The sequence below is a fragment of the Gossypium hirsutum genome, chromosome A08 (genome assembly GCF_007990345.1).
Source record: "Gossypium hirsutum isolate 1008001.06 chromosome A08, Gossypium_hirsutum_v2.1, whole genome shotgun sequence".
Taxonomy (NCBI): Eukaryota; Viridiplantae; Streptophyta; class Magnoliopsida; order Malvales; family Malvaceae; genus Gossypium; species Gossypium hirsutum.
In genome coordinates, this window is record NC_053431.1 from 58,602,024 (window position 1) to 58,625,728 (window position 23,705).

Sequence of the window (23,705 nt, forward strand, 5' to 3'; positions counted from 1 at the left end):
AACTTGATCAGGGTTCAATTTCAAAGCAATTTTATTTTGGGTTTTGTAGATTTTTGACAAGAAAGAATAGGAAAGAGCAGTCACTTTTTTTTTTTGGGGGGGGGGGAGGATGGTCGGTGAGAATAAGAGAAGTCCAAAAGGCTCTTGCCGTAAGTTTCCAAAAAAATTTTAATTTTTTTTATATCTTATATATTTTTAAATAAATTTTAAAATTTTCTAAAAAAGTTTTATTACTTTTCATAACTTTTAATGATTTTTTAACCGGTCAATGGATAATTAACATTCATTAATGCTTGGTGAACTCATCACATTATATAAATAGATACGTTGTTATCTATTATAGATTTTGGTAGTTGTTATAAAAAGTGTTGTTTAATTGTTATATAAATTGATATATTATAGATTTTGATAGTTATTAAAAAAATATTGTGATATAAATAGATATGTTGTTATATATTATAGATCTTGGTAGTTGTTATAAAAATATTGTTATATAAATAGATATGTTGTTATATATTATAGATCTTGATAGTTGTTATAAAATGTTATATAAATAGATATATGTTATAAACGAGTTTAAATAAAATTTGTTCAAATTTGTTCGTTTAATAAATGAAAATAAAATTTTTGTTCATATACATATAACTTAATAAGCAAATATGAACAAACAACATACGAACAATTCACAAGTAGTTCATCAAACATTGTATTCATTTATAACCCTACTTTTGGCCGAATTGGCATCACAAGTCAATTAGATACAAAATCAATTAGGGAAATTACCAAAATGACCTCTTATAATTAAAATATATTATATTATCCGAAGGTACTTTCGTCTTTATTTTTAAAAAAATAAAAAATTTATATATAAAAAATTTAAACTCATAATATTTACATCAATAAAAGATTAACTTTCCCACTAATCAAAGTTTTGTTTTTATATAATATTTACCTTTCACTTTCAATTGTATTATGCATACTTTATCCCCACCATCAATTGTATACAAAATAATATTATTAATTGAGTTAGAATTAAAATCAATTCAACAATAACTCAACATTGATGACAACATGTGACAAACAAATATAATACATTTAATATTCTTAATATGATGTAATTACATGTTTAAATTTTATTGAACTCAAAATTTAACCCATTTTTTGTTATTTTAATATCATACATAATTAATAATAACATATGAAATAATTTCAAGCTATATATTTCATTATTTATTGTATGTTGTTTTTAAACTTTCTATGTTTTAAATATATAGTTCTCACACACATATGCATATGATAGAATTTCTTAACGCATGAAGATGTTTAAAATACAAATTTTGTACACCAAACATTTTCTTTTTCACAAAAGCTTTCAGAACTCAATTTCTCAGAGGATAGCTTTTAATGAACAATTTCAGTTTGGATGAATATGCTTTCAGAACTCAATTGACTACCTGATCGCCTGCTGCGATGTTGAAAGCAGATGGTTACCATTTGTCACTGCCAATATCCACTATCGTTGAGTCAAACAATGCATCTTTTTGCCCTTCCCTCTCTATGCTTTACGAACCCGATCTCGCCACGAACCTGGTTGCTTTGCTAGCACCTACTACCATGGAGATAACTAAATCATATATTGCTCTCATGCAATATGCAAATAAATCCTTGAAAAGCAAAGCAACCGCGAATCCACTCACCTTCTCACTTAAGAGGCCAGTAGCAACAGCATTATCGTTGCTATCCTTCTTAAGATTTTCCTCTTCTGGTTCACTATCTGCTGTAACAGAAAGAGAAGCCGTTGATGTGCCAAAAATGGCCTCATCATGAGCACCTTTCAGTTGCTCCTCCCTCCTTTTCTACATATTAACACATCAGTTATGCTAGAGCAATAGAATTAATCATCTCCCACGAAACTCAAACAACAGACGTACAGCAGAACTGCAATGCATGAACATCTATTGGAATTTGAATGATTAACAGATGCAAAGGAATGATGTGACACCTCTATGGCAGAAAACCGAAAGCTCTGACCAATATGCTTCACTAATGATGCATCATCTTCAGCAACTGCTAACAAGGAGGCACATCAAGCTAAAGGTCACAAAGTCCACTCAAATATATAACTTTAAATGTGAAGTACATATTCAGTGACAACCATTTAAACTCACAATCATGTGTTTCATTGTGAACTCTACTTATATAATAGTTTCCCTTTAATATTGAACATTGACAGTTTACAAATACGAAATCAAGTCATTACTTGAAGAAAAGAGGAAAGAGGAAACTTTAGTTCCTTAAACAGGCATTCAATTCAATTAAGGTAAAAGCTCAAAAGTTCAAGTTACATATGTTCTCAACTTATCCTTTATTTGAAGTTCTAAAACAGAAGAGGGTGCAGACGACTTTACATGCTCCCAGGATTTTAGACTTGAAAGGGCCTAAAGTCTTACACGGTTGCATGGCAAGAAAGAAGCTTACGAAACTAAGTTAGGGACATTCTCAATTGAAGAGATGAAAGCAACTTTAGTTTATATAAAAATTTAGGGGAAACCAATAATCTTCATTTTATGCTCAGCCTTGATCAACTCCTGACACCGAGTATATATGAATTTTTTTGTTTTAAGTCCCATATATGGCGTGGATTAGGGGGGGAAACAGCAGTAAATTAGCAGAATTAGGACTGAAAAACAAGTAGAAAGAAGTTTAAACTCTCGAGGTTTAAGAAAACCTTTAGTTCCTTAAATTAATTCAAAGATAATAATGTTGTTCTGGTTGTAAATATGTTACAGCTTATTATAACAGACTTCTTTTTTTTTTTTTTGCAAGTTACTAGACCTTGCAAATAAAGTTTTATTCTTAACCCTAGATTTAAGCCTTAAAAACTAATCCTAGCCATCCAAAAATCTCCTATAGTTATTACCGCTTCTAAACCTCACTTCTTTAACATCCAACACATCTTCAAAAACCTCAATCTAAACCTTAGGAAGTCGGTGCACCTGGTCTGAAATTTTAGCAATATCTCCATTGAAACCCTCAAAAGAATACAGGTTAGAAACATTAAAAACTGGGTTGACATGAAAATTTGAAGGCAAATCGATCGCATAACCATTAAAGGTGTATTTGGACACCACAGATATCTAAAGGCAAATCGATCAGATAACCATTAGGTGTATTTTGACACCACAGAGTAATTGAATGAAATTATAATTACTAAGGCAGTAACTACTCTCCAGTAATTAGTAGTTATTTTAATTCCCCTAATAAAGTGTAATTATATTATAATTCCCTATATCATATTTGATAGTATAAAACGTAATTATACAACTACATAATTTTAAATTCTAAAAAATATTAATTATTATAAAAATTATATATAATACTTGAGAAAAAATTCTAGAAACAAGTAACCAAACCTAAAATCAAGCCATTATATAATACCTTAGCCTCAAAAACTATTCAACAATAAGAGTACTAATAAATTAACAAGAAAAATAAACATCATTAACAATTTATCTAATTCTATAGCATCCCATATTTGTTAAGTTATTCTCTCTCCAACATATACTCGTTATCATCATCGGTTGATCCTTAACCAAGTATAAATAATTAATAATGTATACTATGTAATATAGATAATTATTTAGTAATTCAAAATATATAAAAAAAATTATTTCTCATTGATAAAACTTTCAAATTATTAAAACTAGATTACTATATTTTTTCATGATTATGGGGCTAAGTGAAGGATGCAGGGATTTTTAGGATAAAAGACGGAGAAAGAGAGTAGAGAGATGCTATCAAAGAGATTAGATAAAGAAGTACAAACAAGATAACAGAAGGAACGAGAAAAGATAGAGAAAGGAAAGTTAGAAAAAACAAATTAAAAAAAAATCAAGGTGTTCTCTTAATGTTATATATATATAACGCATCGTTTTAGGGAGAGGTGCAAGTCTCAGAAAAGACAAGGGAAAGTAGAAGTAAAAATAAATTTATATTTTGTTTGTATATTTATTTAAATGTTGTTAGGTATACTTATATTATTAATAAATTATTTTTAACCCATAAATAAACAAAGTAAAATATCATAAATAATTAAAAAAATTCCATGACTGCAATAGTCTCCCTTAAGGCCACAATTGCTATGACCGCAATAGTCTCCCTTAAACCCGCAATTGCGATGACCACAATAGTCTCCCTTAAGCCTGCAATTGCGATAAATGTGACACGATCTGCCAGCGCTATTTAAATCCCTGGTTACTAGACCTTCTTGAAAATAAGGTTTGATTCTTAACCCTAGATTTAATCCCTAAAGAAAACTAATACTCCTAGCTGTCCAAAATATATCTAATGCTTAAAATAAATATTATAAAATAAAACTGAAGTGAAAAAATATTATAAAATATATTAAGCTCCTGCATCATTACTTATGAGACTTAACATAGATACCTATTAAATAGCTACCCGAAGGAAAACAGCAATCCACTGAGATTATAAACCTAAAAACCAACTTGCAAGGAACTATGTTTCCATGGACCAAAGTATCACATTACCCTGATAGATTTTTCTAAAACTGGTTTTAAAATACAATTAACAGGCAATATGGATGGGTGTTTAACCTTCAATTTCATCATCGTCAACAGGGGCATCTTTGTCAAACTCAAACCGTTCCCAACCAGGGCCTGTTGTTGGATCCTTTTCAGCTGCATGTAAAATTTAACTCTTAATATAGGAATGGGGGAAAACTTCACACACAAAGACCAGAAGGGAAACCTTCTTATTTAGCAAGACCAGTGAGGGGTTACAGCCACTGTCTTTAATAATTAACAGTATAGTTAGATGACATAACAGCAAGAATTTATTTTAAACCAACGGAAACACAAAATAATATTCACTAATAAAACAAAATATTTTAAGATAATGCTTTGGTTGAGTGGTAAAGCTAAAGATTTATTGACCCAAAAGTCATGGGTTCAAATTCCATCATATACAAATTATTATTCAATTTTTTTAAAAAAATAAATAAAAAGACTAAAGTATCCTAGAATAACATTACTTATTCTAAATACAAAAAGATATTTTCGTAATTTTCCAAACCGAGTTGGTGCCCAGTTGACTTGAACTCAACTAGAGGTTTAAATAATAGTATTGATAATACATATATGTATATGATATCTTAGAATATAAGAACTTAGAGATGAGAATTTAAGGCTTTTGATAAAAGGATTTCGCAATGGCTAGTAATCCCCCATTGCTAGAAAAATTAGAATATAAATAATTTGTTTATTATATAATACTATTTTTATTTTTGAAATAGTTACAAAAATTATTTTTTCCTTTTTTTTCTTTTATTTTCTAATTCGTAAACTACAATTGATATTTTTTTTTTCTTTTATAAGTCAATAAATCTTAAAAAGCCAAAAAGTGAAATAATCAACCGAACTGACCAAATGCACACCCCTAGCTAAACTTGATTTCTTATGATCACATTGATTTCCCAGAGATAAACTAAGATGTTCACCTCATAAACAAAATAATGCTAAGTTGGTAGTATCAAACATCAACAAAACAAGAAACACTGCATAGCACTCCCGGAAGCCCATAACACTTAAGCAACAATAAAATGGAATCCCAAAGAAATAGGACAAACTACCTGCTTCAGCAAGTTGAAGTTTCATCTTGGCTTTAACTCTTTCAGGAGGCAACTGTTCACAAAAGAAATGCCTTTTCATCACCCCTTAAAGCAAAGGCCTTAAACAGAAAGATCCAAGCAGACAAAATGTACTTGACAAAGTCACCCTTTAGTCTTTGAGATAAGATAAAGAACCAATGGAGAACCAATCACAAATAAAGGCATAGAATTCATTATGCTTACCGTTAAGGAGTTAGAATCAAAGATTCCAATTTCAGAAAAATAATTTCCCAATATCAGGCAAATTGAATAAAAAATAGGTTCATATAATTCAAATAGAATAAATAGAATTAAACCAAGTTCTACTCTTAATTAGGATGTCCTCAAATATTACTCTGTTTTATTTTCGTTTTCCAAGACATACTAATAGCTTCCAAAATAAAATTCCAAATCTCTTCGGGCCAAACTTTCTTATCGTACACTGAATCATAAAAATCTAGCTAAATTTAATCGATAATACCACTTGATAAAGAGAAGAATAAGCGGTGAGGGCATCGATTCTTTCAAAAAAACCAGCAACAATCATAAATGTACCGAGCTAGACGAAGTAGATAATACATTGTATATGACTATTAAAGAAAAGAATATAACAGAAAAAACTGTAAAAACTTCATACCATACTATCGTAACCTTGGATCAACAGCGAATAATCAACAGCTCCATTTTTCTCCTTCTTGGATTTCCCCTCTCTCGTCCCATGCCTCTCTGACCTCCATGACTCCCGCGGCGACAAACTCCTGCTCCGCTTCCTCCGCTCCAATTTCCCTTCTCTACAAGGCGACCTACTCCTCCTCCGGCGATCTCTACTCCCACTCCTCCTCCGATCTCTACGAGGCGACCTACTCCTTCTCCGCTTCCTTCTCTCTCTATCCTTTTCCCAGTATTTCTCCCTACTCGTGCTGCTGCTTCGCCTCCTCGAATGCTTATCTCCGTCTCTCTCCACGTTGGTTCTCGCCGAAACCCTAGCTTCTCTTTCCGGCTTCTTCTTTAGCTTATGTTGGATCGATTGAAGTTGAGATTCTTTCTCAAGCTTGGAAGCGGTGGTAGTACTCGAGGCCCTGACGAAACTGCTGAGGAAGGATGAAGATGAAGAGACAAAGGTTGTGCCTCTTTGAGGAACCGTATCGTGTTGATCATCGCAAGAGGAGAAACCGAGGCCTCGCTTGAATCTGGCCGCTCCCTCACCTTTCCTGGTAAGCTCGTCGTAGTAAGCTGCAGCCTTCTCTTCTTCCATTTTTTTTTTCTTTTTTGTCTTTGCTAACTGATTTTGTGGGAATCGCAACAGCATTCAATGCGAGAAGAAGGGTATGTGTGATTTAATTTCCGTATTATCGATTTGAAAGAACCTCATCGGTCAACGGTAATATAAACGATGTCGTTTTACTTCTAGTCTCTATTGGATAAAAGCTGCGGATCAGATCTAATTAAAATTTTTAAAAAATTTAAAGAGTTTTAGTGACCATTTTCAAAAATTTTAGAAGTTTTATAAAAATTTAAATTATTAAAAAATTAGTTTAATTGAAAGTTTTAAAAAAAATTAAGATTTAATAATAATTTTTAAATTTTAGGGTTTAGTTAGAATTTTCAAATGTACAATTAAAATTTTTAAAAACTTGAGGTTTTAGTAAGAATTTTCCTCTAGGCGAAGAAAATGACTTACGAAATTATTTTTCTTCTTTATATTTTTATGTGTTTGTTTCATGGAAAACGGTCTAATAAATCAAAATTAAATTGATTTACCCTTGTCAAAAGGATAAGTCATTTTTTTAAAAAAAAAATTCTCTTATGAGTAATTTTATTTTTATATCACAATTGATTTGAATTAAATCTAACATTATTATATTAATAATTTTTTATTTTAATTTTTAAAAATATCAAATATTAATAAAAAAATCATAATGGTGAATATTATTAAAATACGTATTTAATTATTTATATTTAACAATATAGTAAATTATTAATATAACTAATATAATTTATTGTTTTAATAAATCATTTAATATTGCAATCTTATCTTAATAATAAATTTTAACAATAATGTTTTAAAATTTAAATATTATTAATATATTATTAACAATATTTATATTAATATTGTAATAATAAATATTACAATTTATAAATATTTTATAGTAAATGTTTTACAGTATAAAATATGGATATTTTAATTATAAATATTAGTATTTTTTTAAGTTGTTGATATGAAACGTGCGTAGAATAAGGTCGTTATCACACCTCAAAATTGAGCCTAGTAGTTTTGAGGGTAATTTAGGAATTTTAGTTCAAAATGTGTTTGAAAATTTGAAGCATGGTAAACCGAAAATGTGTTCGTATATGGCTTTTTTATAGTTAAATCAATTTTTGAAAATAAGGTAGAAAAGACCTTCAATTTTAAAAAAGAGGATTGTTTTGTAAAAGGAATTAAATTAAGAGTAGTTTTAAAGCAAATGTATGAAGTTTTAAATCAACCCAAATTTCCCCCTTTTTCACCCTATTTTGACAATTAGAGAAAAAAAATAGCATTCTCACCTATTTGTGCCGTCCCTTGAAACCTCAAACCTCATTCATCTATTTTGATCTTTCCAACTCTAATCTTTTTGAATTCTATCAAATCCCAAACACCAAATCCCTCCCAAATTCAAAGAGAAACACCAAAACACTATTAATTTTGTTATCTCTCAAACTTGTGGGTTTTTTGGATTTTCAACCAAACATTCATTTTTCTCTCATCGAAGGTAATGATTTGTTTTCATATTAGTTTTTGATGATATCTAGCCTTTTAAATTAGGTTTTTATCTATTGAATCAAATTTTTTGAATAAATGCCGAAAATTGGATCGTTAATGGTGGAATTTAGGATTTTGAATGAAAACGATGTTTCAAAGTGTTTTTCAACTTGTTTTGATGTGATTAGTTGGTTTCTAAACTTTCCCTCAAGTTTTGTTAAAGAGTTCTAAGGTTTTATTGAGTTTTCGTGAAAATTACCATTGTCTGTCAAAATTTTGGAACCATGAATCCGTGTAGTTTTGTATAGTTTGAAGGTTGGGAATTATTCTTAGATATATAATTAGACGATTAGAATCAGTTTTATTAAATAAGAGCGAGTAGGAGTTGAGGTTTTTATGTTTCAGCTAAACTAGTCGAAATTTCAGTCTAAAGAGAATCTATGGCTGAATGATAATTATGAATCTATGGCTGAATGATAATTATGTTTGTTATGTGATTTGTTTTGGGTAAATAATCGAAACCGTTAAAGCCTTCGACGAGCAAGGCAAAAGGAAAGGAAATCTAGTTTAGACTTTCAGCGACTAGGCGAAAGTGTGAACGGTAAGTGTTTGGAATCACTGCTAGTAGGCACAATTCATTGTGGAATTTGGGAGCTTAGGAGTAGCCTAAACCCCTACTCTAAGTTTTGAGTGTAAGCTTTCTCATACCCCTTGTTTAATTTGCGAAATATACGATTATAGGTGGAATTGAGAATTAAAATGTGATACTATGACATGTGAAATATGCTTGTGATAACTATTGTGAATGTGTTAATTGTGGGTATCTTATACATGTCATATGACATTGATGATGTTGTGCTTATAATGTGAATATGCAGTGAAAGTGTGTAGAAAACAATATGTAAAATGTGTGTTTAATTATGGATATTTTGGCCTTGTGATCTTTGAGACAGTTAGATATAGTTGGCATGCCATAAGATTTGTGAGTACTCACCCTTGTGTTGTGTTTTTGGAGCGTTAAGCCGGGACAATTTTGCAGAGATAAGGGAATGTGAGCTCGACTCCATTCAGCAGGATATGTTGGTGTGTTGGAAAGTGTTAGCTACATGCTACGCTTTTGGGATATGTTTGACTCATTGAGTCATTAGTGTGTTGGAGATCCATGTATCCAATGTGTGGTGGTAGAGCCCACTCTTATGTTCATAGCCTCAAGTGCTAATTCATCATTAAATGAAATATTACGGTATATGATGTATGCATAAATATGTGATTAATAAGCTAGTTGAGTTGGTAAATATTGCATGAATATTTAAGTATGTCATATTAGTAAATTGTGTACGTGATACGAACTCGTTTCGGTGATGATTCGAGTCGTTTAGATGCCTAATCGTGAATTTGAGTAAGTTGTTCTTCGTTTCAAGACAAGATAAGTTTAAACAACAATAAGGTGAAGAAAGAAGGAAATGAGTTTTAAAAATAGGATAGCAAAGTGGTTAAAAACAAAGAAAATGGATAATTTACTAAGGCAGAAAAATAACTAATAATATTAGATTGTTGACCCGAATCTTAAATTGCTCTTAGGTGTTTTACGGTTTAAGGAAAACAGCAAACGATAAACCTTGACCCACTATCAATTAGTGATAGGAACCAAAGGTATATGAACGCCACACTCGAAAGTGATAAGTTCGGTTAACAATGGAAAGGATAGACGCCACAAGCAATGCTTGATAAGTCAGATCTGTTCCAAAAGAACAAAGAGAATTGGATAACTCACAAAACTCAAGTTTAACATAAATTCAGCAAAAAGGTTCTCTTACAATAGGCAGATTACAACTATTGATAGTGTTAAAAGAGGCTAGCCGATTGGTCACATGTGATCATATTAATGAGCTAATAATGAGCTGAAATAAAGCTCAAAAACTCTTGAATTCTGAACCTAATAACTCCAATCTTCAATACACTTTAATTCAGCTGAATCAATGGACTTGAATACTTAGGAAAAACTTTTAAAGTCTCCTTGGTCAACCGAATGGACACCAGCAACTTTAATGGAAAATTAACTCATGAAGTGATCATTTAATCAACAATCGGTTATGGAAGATGGAAAAGGCTGCTGCCGAATTTAAGGATGTGTAATGCTCCCTTTAATTGATGATAACAGCTCATTTTAATGAAGAATAATGTTCCCACTTGTATGTAACCGAAATTCTCTTGAAAAGTTACATTAATCAATTTGTAACAACCCTTGAATGTAACAGTTTCTAGCTAAAAAGACACTTGCAATTAAACACATTAAAACAAACATATTAAACACTTTTAAACACTTATTAAACACAAAACACATTAAACACTTAGCTTAATTAAATAAGCTCAAAACTCATGCATCAATAAATTATTCCAGCAACTAGATTAATTAAGATAAGCATTTATTCTAACAATTCAATTAACTAAGATGCTTAAATGCATGGTTTATAATGCAAACTAAATAAACAAATGAGTTATTTAATGCAAGACTTAATTCAATAATGCAGACTTAAACTAACATGGGAGTTACATAATGCAAGTAATTTTTATGATGCATACTTAACTAACATGAAAGTTACATAATGCATTACTTTATTAAATGCAAAACACACAAAGTGCAAGTTAAAATTAAAATATGCAAACTTATTAATTTAAATAAAACTTAATTAAATTAAAAAGTCCTTAAAAACATTGGCCCAATAATCAATCAGGCCTATGTGATGTTTCATCTTGCACTTGGGCCCCTCAAGTTTAGGCCAATCTTGATGGCGTCGAGTTACATCATAACATGATGCGACCGGGTTCACATCATACCCTTCCTCTTGAAGACGATTTGTCCTCAAATTCGGCCACTTGCTCGTGAAAATTTTTTTCATCGTCATAAACTTGAAAACTACACAAGTCTCGAAAATGAAATAGATTAGACGCTTGCCCTCCCTCTTTAGGAGGAATCCATTTCCAAATGTCACCTTCACAAAAATGAAAGAGGTTAGTGACAGCATGGATGATGAACTCGAAAGAACTTTCAGAATCGTTATGCACAATTTGAACAAATGTTCTTATACTGGGATCAAAAATGGAAATTGAACTTACCTTTTTGTCATGAATCAAAAATTGAAATGAAGACAACAAACCGGAATTACTAAGTATTTGAGAGTTAACAATATTCCAATTCGCAAATCCCCAATGATCACCGGGATCAAATACAATAATTATTTTTACCTTCTCAAGTTGACTCGAAAGTGTCATGGCCGGCAACTCAGAAAAATCATGTAGCAACTGAGAAACATAATCTTGCAAAACATGATTAAATCTTTTAAACCAAAATATAGGATATCCTCCGAAATAAAAAATGTAAGCTTGACTTTGCAAACCAGCAACATTCATACCTTCACTTAACATCGACTTATGGAAACGTACTCCGGATTTGAACACATAATTTTGATCACTTGTGTCATAATGCCACAGAAATTTCATTTTCATCAAAAAGTCATACATGCCAAATAAAGAAGATGAAGGAAAAAACAAATTCAAACAATCATATATCTCAAGTTTTATTCGAACAAACTTACACAAATATGCGAAATTTACACAACAAATCAGCAAATTCAAATTTTCATCACACACAAACAGATTATGTGTGACAGCCCTAAAGTGACCCTAGTCGGAAAGCGGTCTCGGGACCGCTAGACCGAGGCACCAAATTATTTGAATGTGATAATTATTGCCTAAAATATGTGAATATAAATGTGTGAAAGTTTTAAGCTTCGATTTAGTTAATTGCATGTGAATTTAGTTGATAGGACTTATGTGAGAAAATTTAGAAATGTGCTAGGCAAATGCAAGTTGCCTAATAGTGCATGTAATCAAAGGGGTGGACTTGCATGTCAATTTCCCCCCATTTAAGTACTAGTGGCCGGCCATGACAAGGGATGATGGGCAAAACATGTCATGAAACATGTTGTGTTAATGGAAAAATAAAATAAGAAGCATGGGCAATAAACTAATAAGAAATGGAAGGAAGAAAACAAAAAAAAAATGTGTGTGAGTGTTCCCCCCATTGCCGTGAGTGAAGAAAAGAAAAAAAATTTGTTCATCCTTTTTCATTTCTTTTGGCCGAAAATTCTAAGGAAGAAGGAAGGAGTTCTTGCTTCATGTTTGGTTTGGAAGAGGATTAGGAGGAGGTTTGGCCATACTTGTATCTAGATTAAGGTATGTTTGAGGTTGTGCCATGAGATTCATGCATGTTTTTAGTTGCTAGCTTGAGTTCTAATTAGCCCATGGTTCAAATCTTTGCTATGTCATGGGGATGATATTCGGCCTAGGTGGATTTTGTGTTAATGCCATTGCATGCTAAATATGAAGCTTGTTAATGATACATGTGATGGTGTTTCGGTTATGGAGTACATGATGGATGCGTATTGAGTTATAATATGTAATGCATTAGTTAGTAAAAGGTATGCCATTTGTGTGTGGTATTGAGTATATAATTGGCCTCAACATAGACATGCATAATCGGCCACATGAATGAGTACATAGGTTGATGTGTTGTTCGGCCATAGGTAAGCATATTGAAGGCTTTATCTTGACTTAGAAAATTCGGCTAAGGAGAGTATTAACTAATGTGTTGAGTTTGATTCATGATTCCGTACATATGTGACTTTAATGTCTAATGAACATATGTGGGCCAAGTACCTTGAGTTCCTCTTTTCGATGCTCAAATGATTAAATCAATTTATTTGTTAAATTAAGCTCAAGAGCAAAGGGGAACTAAATCCGATAAAGGGAAGGAAAAAGTGGTCGAATAGCCATCGGAATCGTTCGACAACATCCGAGGTAAGTCTTCGAGTAATGACCCTACTTGAATTATATTGAAATGATTAGTCATACTATGATGGATAGCCGAATGTGCATAGAGACTATGTTATAAAGCCAATTGAAATCATGCTCTTTGTGTGTGGCTATTGAGCCGAAATTGGAAAGGTTTAATAAATGTTTTGTGTTTGAGCCTTAGTAACGAAAATGAAATATAGATGTGTCATGATTATTGATATATGTGTGCATGAGCATTTGAATGATATCCGGGCTAAGTCCCGAAGGCATTTATGCTAGTGATTTTATCCGGGCTAAGACCCGAAGGCATTTGTGCGAGTTGATATATCCGGGCTAAGACCCGAAGGCATTTGTGCGAGTTGCTATACCCGGGTTAAGACCCGAAGGCAATTGTGCTTGTGGTTATATCCGGCTAAATTCCGAAGAAACTTGGGTTTGAAGGTGAGTGTTTTGTGCTGTAATAAATTCAATTAATACGCTCGAAAACCCAAACGATAAGGTATGGTTGCATGTGCATCGGAAAAGTCGATTCGTTTTAAATAGTATTCGTTCAATCGACTAACGAACTTTCGGCTTTTAGATAGGTTAATACCTTGTGTGTGTATATGTTGATGAAGTGTGAAGTAAGTATGTTTATAAAAAATGTGTATTAATAAAGTGATTCATTTAGCTATGTGAATGTAATACTTTAGTCAAAGCCGATTTCATTACTTGAAACTTACTAAGCTTTAAAATGCTTACCCCGTTGCTTTGGCTCTCCGTTTTATAGATTTTGTTCGTTAGCTATCGGATTCGGGATCATCGAAGTCGAAGTCATCCACACTATCAAAGCCCTTTTGGTACTCTTTTAGTTGAACTCTGGATATGGCATGTATAGGACTACCCTTTTTGTTGTTGGTCATGTACCCATGGATTTTGTGTAAATTTGGATAGCCATGCGAAAATGGCTTATATACATTTTTAGCATAGTACTATAATCGTTTTGTATGTTGTCCATCGAGAGGTATGGAAATGTTTGGAAACGATTAGCCATTGGAATGGTTAATCATGATTAGACTTTGTGCTATGTATGCAAAAAAAAGGGGCTAATTGAATCATGGAAACCATGAAATAGGTAAAGTCTACCTTAAAGGCAGATGCTGACAGCAGCAGCGATGTGGATGTGAAAAATCACTAAAAATAGTAGGAATGGAATTAAATAGTGAATAAATTATGTAAATGAACCTTGATGAATCCACTTTCATATGGAAGAAACGAAACGGTCATATGAGTTGTATGTTAAGAGATAATTAGGTTTTCGTGAAACAGGGCCAGAACGGTTTTGGATTCCCTGTTCCGACTTTGGAAATTCATTATAAATTAACCAGAGATAATTAGGAGTCATTCCATATATGTATAGATTCCTCTTTGAGTCTAGTTTCTATATAAACAAACGGAATCAGTATTGAAGCCCTGTACAAGGAGATATCCAAGTCGTAATGCGCGAAGGTCAGTGTAGTCGATCCCTGTAACATGGGAGACTTTAACTAATAAACTGTACTAATTGGCCTGACCAAAAATTATAGAAAAAAAATTGTAGATTCATATATGAGTCTAGTTTCAGGGAAAAATCATGAAACTTATTTTCGAGTTGTGGAACTCAAGATATGATTTTTAAGGTGACGGCGACACAGTTAGCCAACTGTCTGGAAATTTTTAAAATGAACTGTGCAAGTAAATGAATTAAGTCGGTCAGCACCTCGTGTTCGACTCCGGCAACGGTCTCGGGCACTGGGTGTTACAATTTTATTGGTATCAGAGCTACGGTTTAGTCGATTCTAGGACTACCGTAATACGTTTGGGTCTAGCTATACATGCCATTATGTGATTAATTGATAGTGTGGTGATTTCTGACATTTGAATTTGTGTTTATTTATAGTAATGGATCCCGATCCCAACCGAGCGATAGCTGATGATGTGGAGAGTGTGGCGCCTGCTCCTGCACAAGGGACAGCGCCGGTGGACTCTCAACCTATTGCTAGCAATCAGAATGATGAGGCTAGGCAAGCTTTTTATAACGTGATGAATGATTGGTTCAACCAATACATTCGAACTAATACGGCTGTTCCACAACCTCCATTCCCGACTAATATAACCCCCGCACCTACAATACCTCTGGTAACTGACCAAATAAGGTCAAATAAGCCCCCAGTTGACAGAATCCGAAAACATGGGGCTACTGAATTTAAAGCTACGGATAGCGACGATGCCGAGCAAGCTGAATTTTGGTTGGGCAACACTATCCGGGTACTCGATGAGCTATCTTGTACACCCGATGAATGCCTAAAGTGTACTATCTCCTTGCTACGCGATTCTGCCTACTATTGGTGGAGTACTCTGACTTCTGTTGTGCCCTGGGAGCAAGTAACTTGAGAGTTTTTCCAAACTGAGTTTCGGAAAAAGTATATCAGTCAGAGATTTGTTGATCAAAAACGGAAGGAATTTCTTGAGCTTAAGCAAGGTTCTATGTCAGTTACTGATTACGAGCGAAAATTTGTTAGACTTAGTAGATACGCTCGGGAATGTGTTTCGTCCGAGGCTATCATGTGTAAACGCTTCGAGGATGGGCTGAATGAAGATATAAAAATGTTCGTTGGCATTCTTGAAATACGAGAGTTCGTAGTACTTGTCGAGCGAGCTTGTAAAGCCGAAGAGCTTAGAAAAGAAAAACAAAAAGTTGATGTGGGAACTGGAGAGTTTCGTAAAAGATCCTCGGGAAAGTCTCTTCAACAGGCATCAAAGAAATTTCGAGATGATGTGGGCCGGTCTAGAGGCACTTCGGGCCTTTTTAGACGAGATCGTGATCGACCCCCTGTGGGTACACGAGGCACTTCGGTTGCCAGTGTTGGGAATGAACGTCGAGACAGAACGGAGTGTCAGCATTGTGGTAAATGGCATTCGGGGAGCTGTAGGTTCCATGACCGCTCCTGCTATAAGTGTGGATTAGCTGACCACTTTATCAAGGATTGCCCGAGGTTGCCTGAACAAAATGTAAGTCAGAGTGGGAAACCAGGTGCTACTACTGCTCGGGGTAGACCGTCTAGAAACACGGGCAATGCTAGTGGCGGTCAGAGAGGATCTAGAGATGCTACAACCAGATCTGAGGCTCGTGCGCCTGCTAGAGCTTATGCTATACGTGCCCGCGAGGATGCTTCTTCGCCTGATGTTATTACCGGTACTTTTACTCTCTTTGATACTAATGTAATTGCCTTGATTGACCCCGGTTCTACTCATTCTTATATATGTGAAACCTTAGCATCCAGTAAGACTTTACCTATTGAGTCTACTGAGTTCGTAATTCGGGTGTCAAATCCCTTGGGTCGTTACGTGCTTGTCGACAAAGTGTGTAAGAAATGTCCCTTAGTAATTCGAGGTTCCTGTTTTCCGGCGGACTTGATGCTTCTGTCGTTTGATGAATTTGATGTTATTCTCGGGTTGGATTGGTTGACCGTGCATGACGCGGTTGTGAATTGCAAAAGCAAGACTATTGATTTGAGGTGCGCAAATAACGAAGTAATCCGAGTTGAGTCTACGGACTGGGATGGGTTGCCAGCTGTAATATCCTCAATGTTGGCTCAGAAATATGTAAGAAAGGGGTATGAAGCATACCTTGCGTATGTACTTGATAACAAGGAATTAGAAAAGAAACTTGAGTCGGTACCAGTAATTTGTGAATACCCGGATGTTTTTCCCGAAGAATTACCGGGTTTGCCACCTGTTCGGGAGGTAGAGTTTGGTATTGAGCTTGTACCTGGGACTACGCCGATTTCGATAGCTCCGTATCGTATGACACCAACCAAGTTAAAAGAGTTGAAAGCCCAGTTGCAAGAATTGACGGATAGAGGTTTCGCTCGACCAAGTTTCTCACCTTGGGGTGCACCAGTATTGTTTGTGAAAAAGAAGGACGGAACCATGAGGTTGTGCATTGACTATCGTCAACTGAATAAAGTGACGATAAAGAATAAATATCCGTTACCGCGTATTGATGATTTGTTTGATCAACTAAAGGGAGCCTCAGTGTTTTCAAAGATAGATTTGAGATCGGGTTATTATCAGTTGCGGATTCGAGATTCGGACGTACCCAAAACTGCTTTCAGAACGAGGTACGGTCACTACGAGTTCTTAGTGATGCCGTTCGGGCTCACTAATGCCCCTGCGGTATTTATGGATTTGATGAATCGGATCTTCAGACAGTATTTGGACCGGTTCGTAGTTGTGTTCATTGATGACATCTTGGTCTATTCAAGAGATGAGACCGAACATGCTGAGCACCTGAAATTAGTGTTGCAAATTTTGCGGGATAAGCAGTTATATGCTAAGTTCAGTAAGTGTGAGTTCTGGTTAAGAGAGGTTAGCTTCTTGGGTCATGTGGTATCCGCATCGGGTATTCGAGTTGACCCGAGCAAAATTTCAGCCATACTTAACTGGAAGCCTCCAAGAAATATTACCGAAGTTCGGAGCTTCCTGGGGCTCGCCGGTTATTACCGACGATTTGTAAAAGGTTTCTCGTTGATAGCCACACCAATGACGAAGCTACTTCAAAAGGATGTTAAGTTCGAATGGACGGAGAAATGTCAGAAAAGTTTCGATCAACTGAAAACTTATTTGACTGAAGCTCCAATTTTAGTGCAACCCGAATCAGGCAAAGAGTTTGTCATTTATAGTGACGCATCCCTACTTGGGTTGGGTTGCGTATTGATGCAAGAAGGTCGAGTTGTGGCCTATGCGTCGAGACAATTGAAGCCACACGAGAGAAATTATCCGACCTATGATCTCGAACTAGCCGCCATCGTATTTGCTTTGAAAATATGGCGACATTATTTGTTTGGTGAGAAGTGCCATCTATTTTCGGGTCACAAAAGTCTCAAATATTTGATGACCCAGCGAGACTTGAATCTGCGACAAAGGCATTGGCTTGAGTTGTTGAAAGATTATGAGCTTGTCATTAATTATCACCCGGGAAAGGCTAATGTGGTTGCGGACGCCTTAAGTCAGAAATCACTGTTTGCTTTGCGAGCGATGAATGTACACTTGTCTGTTCTACCCGACAATGTGTTAGTAGCTGAATTAAAAGCCAAACCATTATTGATTCATCAAATTCGTGAAGCTCAGAAAGTCAATGATGAATTGGTTGCAAAATGGGCTGAGTGTGTTCTGAACAAGGAATCGGAGTTTCAAAATGATGATGATGATTGTTTGAAGTTCAGAAGTCGTTTGTGTGTTCCAAGGAATTCAGAACTCATTTCGATGATTCTGAACGAAGCCCATTGTAGCCGAATGTCAATTCACCCGAGGAGTACGAAAATGTACAACGATTTGAAACGTCGGTTTTGGTGGCATGGTATGAAATGAGACATCTCTGACTTTGTTTCAAGATGTTTAATATGTCAACAAGTGAAAGCGGAACATCAAGTGCCTTCAGGATTACTTCAGCCGATCATGATACCCGAGTGGAAATGGGATCGAGTCACAATGGACTTTGTGTCCGGACTGCCATTGTCAGCAAGTAAGAAGGATGCAATTTGGGTTGTTGTTGATAGACTGACTAAGTCGGCTCACTTTATCCCCGTGCGTACGGATTTTTCATTGGATAAACTAGCTGAATTGTACGTTTCTCAGATTGTGAGATTACACGGGGTCCCGATTTCTGTTGTGTCGGATAGAGATCCGAGATTCACCTCGCGATTTTGGAAGAAATTGCAAGAAGCTTTGGGTACCAAGCTGCATTTTAGCACCGCTTTTCATCCACAAACCGATGGTCAATCCGAGCGGGTAATTCAGATACTTGAGGATATGTTGAGATGTTGCATCCTTGAGTTTAGTGGTTCATGGGAAAGGTATTTACCATTGATTGAATTCGCTTACAACAATAGTTTTCAATCAAGTATTAAGATGGCACCTTACGAGGCTTTGTACGGGCGTAAATGCCGTACACCATTGTTTTGGACCGAGCTCGGTGAAAGTAAAATTTTCGGAGTGGATTTGATTAAAGATGCTGAAAAGAAAGTAAAAGTAATCCGTGAAAGTCTAAAGATAGCCTCAGATCGCCAGAAGTCGTACGCAGATCTGAAACGAAAAGACATTGAGTATCAGGTGGGAGATAAGGTGTTTCTTAAAGTTTCACCTTGGAAAAAGATACTCAGATTTGGGCGTAAGGGCAAATTGAGTCCGAGGTTCATCGGGCCATACGAAATATCCGAACGAGTCGGTCCAGTTGCGTATCGATTGATTTTGCCCCCTGAACTTGAAAAGATTCACGACGTCTTTCATGTTTCGATGCTTCGACGCTATAGATCTGATCCATCGCACATAATTAGCCCATCAGAGGTTGAAATTCAAGCCGATATGAGTTATGAAGAAGAACCGATGCGTATCCTAGCTCGTGAAGTGAAAGAGTTACGAAACAAAAGGGTTCCGTTAGTAAAGGTGTTCTGGCTCAAACACGGGATCGAGGAAGCTACTTGGGAAACCGAGAGCTCGATGAAAGAACGATACCCAAACCTATTTATCGGTAAGATTTTCGGGGACGAAAATTTCTTAAGTGGGGGAGAGTTGTGACAGCCCTAAAGTGACCCTAGTCGGAAAGCGGTCTCGAGACCGCTAGACCGAGTCACCAAATTATTTGAATGTGATAATTATTGCCTAAAATATGTGAATATAAATGTGTGAAAGTTTTAAGCTTCGATGTAGTTAATTGCATGTGAATTTAGTTGATAGGACTTACGTGAGAAAATTTAGAAATGTGCTATGCAAATGCAAGTTTGGCCTAATAGTGCATGTAATCAAAGGGGTGGACTTGCATGTCAATTTCCCCCCATTTAAGTACTAGTGGCCGGCCATGACAAGGGATGATGGGCAAAACATGTCATGAAACATGTTGTGTTAATGGAAAAATAAAATAAGAAGCATAGGCAATAAACTAATAAGAAATGGAAGGAAGAAAACAAAAAAAAAAGAATGTGTGTGAGTGTTCCCCCCCATTGCCGTGAGTGAAGAAAAGAAAAAAAAATTTGTTCATCCTTTTTCATTTCTTTTGGCCGAAAATTCTAAGGAAGAAGGAAGGAGTTCTTGCTTCATGTTTGGTTTGGAAGAGGATTAGGAGGAGGTTTGGCCATACTTGTATCTAGATTAAGGTATGTTTGAGGTTGTGCCATGAGATTCATGCATGTTTTTAGTTGCTAGCTTGAGTTTTAATTAGCCCATGGTTCAAATCTTTGCTATGTCATGGGGATGATATTCGGCCTAGGTGGATTTTGTGTTAATGGCATTGCATGCTAAATATGAAGCTTGTTAATGATACATGTGATGGTGTTTCGGTTATGGAGTACATGATGGATGCGTATTGAGTTATAATATGTAATGCATTAGTTAGTAAAAGGTATGCCATTTGTGTGTGGTATTGAGTATAATATTGGCCTCAACATAGACATGCATAATCGGCCACATGAATGAGTACATAGGTTGATGTGTTGTTCGGCCATAGGTAAGCATATTGAAGGCTTTATCTTGACTTAGAAAATTCGGCTAAGGAGAGTATTAACTAATGTGTTGAGTTTGATTCATGATTCCGTACATATGTGACTTTAATGTCTAATGAATATATGTGGGCCAAGTACCTTGAGTTCCTCTTTTCGATGCTCAAATTATTAAATCAATTTATTTGTTAAATTAAGCTTAAGAGCAAAGGGGAACTAAATCCGATAAAGGGAAGGAAAAAGTGGTCGAATAGCCATCGGAATCGTTCGACAACATCCGAGGTAAGTCTTCGAGTAATGACCCTACTTGAATTATATTGAAATGATTAGTCATACTATGACGGATAGCCGAATGTGCATAGAGACTATGTTATAAAGCCAATTGAAATCATGCTCTTTGTGTGTGGCTATTGAGCCGAAATTGGAAAGGTTTAATAAATGTTTTGTGTTTGAGCCTTAGTAAAGAAAATGAAATATGGATGTGTCATGATTATTGATATATGTGTGCATGAGCATTTGAATGATATCCGAGCTAAGTCCCGAAGGCATTTATGCTAGTGATTTTATCCGGGCTAAGACCCGAAGGTATTTGTGCGAGTTGATATATCCGGGCTAAGACCCGAAGGCATTTGTGCGAGTTGCTATACCCGGGTTAAGACCCGAAGGAATTGTGCTTGTGGTTATATCCGGCTAAATTCCAAAGAAACTTGGGTTTGAAGGTGAGCGTTTTGTGCTGTAATAAATTCAATTAATACGCTCGAAAACCCAAACGATAAGGTATGGTTGCATGTGCATCGGAAAAGTCGATTCGTTTTAAATAGTATTCGTTCAATCGACTAACGAACTTTCGGCTTTTAGATAGGTTAATACCTTGTGTGTGTATATGTTGATGAAGTGTGAAGTAAGTATGTTTATGAGAATGTGTATTAATAAAGTGATTCATTTAGCTATGTGAATGTAATACTTTAGTCAAAGCCGATTTCATTACTTGAAACTTACTAAGCTTTAAAATGCTTACCCCGTTGCTTTGGCTCTCCGTTTTATAGATTTTGTTCGTTAGCTATCGGATTCGGGATCATCGAAGTCGAAGTCATCCACACTATCAAAGCCCTTTTGGTACTCTTTTAGTTGAACTCTGGATATGGCATGTATAGGACTACCCTTTTTGTTGTTGGTCATGTACCCATGGATTTTGTGTAAATTTGGATAGCCATGCGAAAATGGCTTATATACGTTTTTAGCATAGTACTATAATCGTTTTGTATGTTGTCCGTCGAGAGGTATGGAAATGTTTGGAATTGATTAGCCATTGGAATGGTTAATCATGATTATACTTTGTGCTATGTATGCAAAAAAAGGGGCTAATTGAATCATGGAAACCATGAAATAGGTAAAGTCTACCTTAAAGGCAGATGCTGACAACAGCAGCAATGTGGATGTGAAAAATCACTAAAAATAGTAGGAATGGAATTAAATAGTGAATAAATTATGTAAATGAACCTTGATGAATCCACTTTCATATGGAAGAAACGAAACGGTCATATGAGTTGTATGTTAAGAGATAATTAGGTTTTCGTGAAACAGGGCCAGAACGGTTTTTGGATTCCCTGTTCCGACTTTGGAAATTCATTATAAATTAACCAGAGATAATTAGGAGTCATTCCATATATGTATAGATTCATCTTTGAGTCTAGTTTCTATAGAAACAAACGGAATCAGTATTGAATCCCTGTACAGGGAGATATCCAAGTCGTAATGCGCAAAGGTCAGTGTAGTCAATCCCTGTAACATGGGAGACTTTAACTAATAAACTGTACTAATTGGCCCGACCAAAAATTATAGAAAAAAAATTGTAGATTCATATATGAGTCTAGTTTCAGGAAAAAATCACGAAACTGATTTTCGAGTTGTGGAACTCAAGATATGATTTTTAAGGTGACAGCGACTCAGTTAGCCAGCTGTCTGGAAATTTTTAAAATGAACTGTGCAAGTAAATGAATTAAGTCGGTCAGCACCTCGTGTTCGACTCCGGCAACGGTCTCGGGCACGGGGTGTTACATTATGCATTTGGCACGTCAAGATTTTATCACTAAAACCCAAATTTTGTTCGGGATGATTTATTCGTATTTCATCAAAAATCTTGCCAATGTCATGCCCTTTAATAAGCAAACACGTCGTACCACTACGTAACACGAAATCACCATCAATCAAAATATGACAATCATTCAAATCAAACTTTGTATGTGACTAATCTTTATCACACATAACCACACTTTGTTCATGCCAATTTAATCGAACGTCTTCAATAGAATTGCCAACAACAAACTTATCATAGGGAAAACTTTTCATGGCATTAGTTGAAACAAAGTCATTAACAATAATAGACGAACAAAAATTAATCAAAACATAGTGAGGAGATCTTTTGAAAACTAACTCATCGGTATTTATCTCAACAGCATTCAAATTTGGTTGTTGTGATTCAATAACTAAAGATTCCTTACCTTGCTTACCTTTGAGCACTGTGGAATAACTTCACCTTTAAACTTACCTTTTTCGATCAAATGGAATCGTCTCTCATCGGGAAGGTAATGAAGTTGAAACTTGTCATTTGAATTTCCAGAATCTTGAAAAGAAGAAATAATATGAGAACAACTCGCATGTTGGTTAGTAGAAACATTACTCACATTTCTTGCTCACTTTCACCTTTTCCACTCGTTTCTTTTTCAGGCTCTCTTTCTTTTTCCACGATCTCTTTTTTTTTTGTTGAAAACTCACTTTCATTCTTTATTTTGCTTTCTTTTTCAACAACTACACTCGTTTCTTAGACACTTTATTTTCTTTCTTCAATCTCTCTTTCTTTTTCAACTTTCTTTTCTTGCTCACATGATTTTGCAATTTTGTTTTCTTTTTCATTCTCTTTTCT

General features: G+C 35.0%; 1 protein-coding gene across 2 annotated transcripts; it reads right to left on the reverse strand.

The window, feature by feature from the left end:
- Positions 1 to 1,288: 1,288 nt before the first annotated feature.
- Positions 1,289 to 7,022, reverse strand: LOC107945936 (arginine/serine-rich protein PNISR). Of its 2 annotated transcripts, none has more exons than XM_016880105.2 (6): positions 6,306 to 7,022; positions 5,651 to 5,702; positions 4,617 to 4,700; positions 2,003 to 2,067; positions 1,698 to 1,856; positions 1,289 to 1,606 (listed from the first exon to the last, which is right to left on the reverse strand). In XM_016880105.2, the coding sequence occupies exons 1-6, from the start codon at positions 6,975 to 6,977 to the stop codon at positions 1,556 to 1,558; spliced, it is 1,083 nt and encodes a 360-aa protein (XP_016735594.1). In that variant the 5' UTR covers positions 6,978 to 7,022; the 3' UTR covers positions 1,289 to 1,555. The 2 variants fall into 2 exon arrangements, with proteins under 2 accessions (XP_016735594.1, XP_016735599.1); XM_016880110.2 differs by having other exon boundaries at positions 1,289 to 1,609; positions 6,306 to 7,021.
- Between the last annotated feature and the right edge of the window lie 16,683 nt (positions 7,023 to 23,705).

What these genes read in the sequence shown, in the direction of transcription:
- LOC107945936 (XM_016880105.2), bottom strand. Translation starts at nt 6,977, where the DNA reads ATGCTGTTGCGATTCCCACAAAATCAGTTAGCAAAGACAAAAAAGAAA. An exon ending in TGACGATGATGAAATTGAAG is followed by an intron (nt 2,068 to 4,616) that starts GTTAAACACCCA and finishes CCTTGTTAGCAG; the next exon opens with TTGCTGAAGATGATGCATCA. An exon ending in TTCGGTTTTCTGCCATAGAG is followed by an intron (nt 1,857 to 2,002) that starts GTGTCACATCAT and finishes GTTAATATGTAG; the next exon opens with AAAAGGAGGGAGGAGCAACT.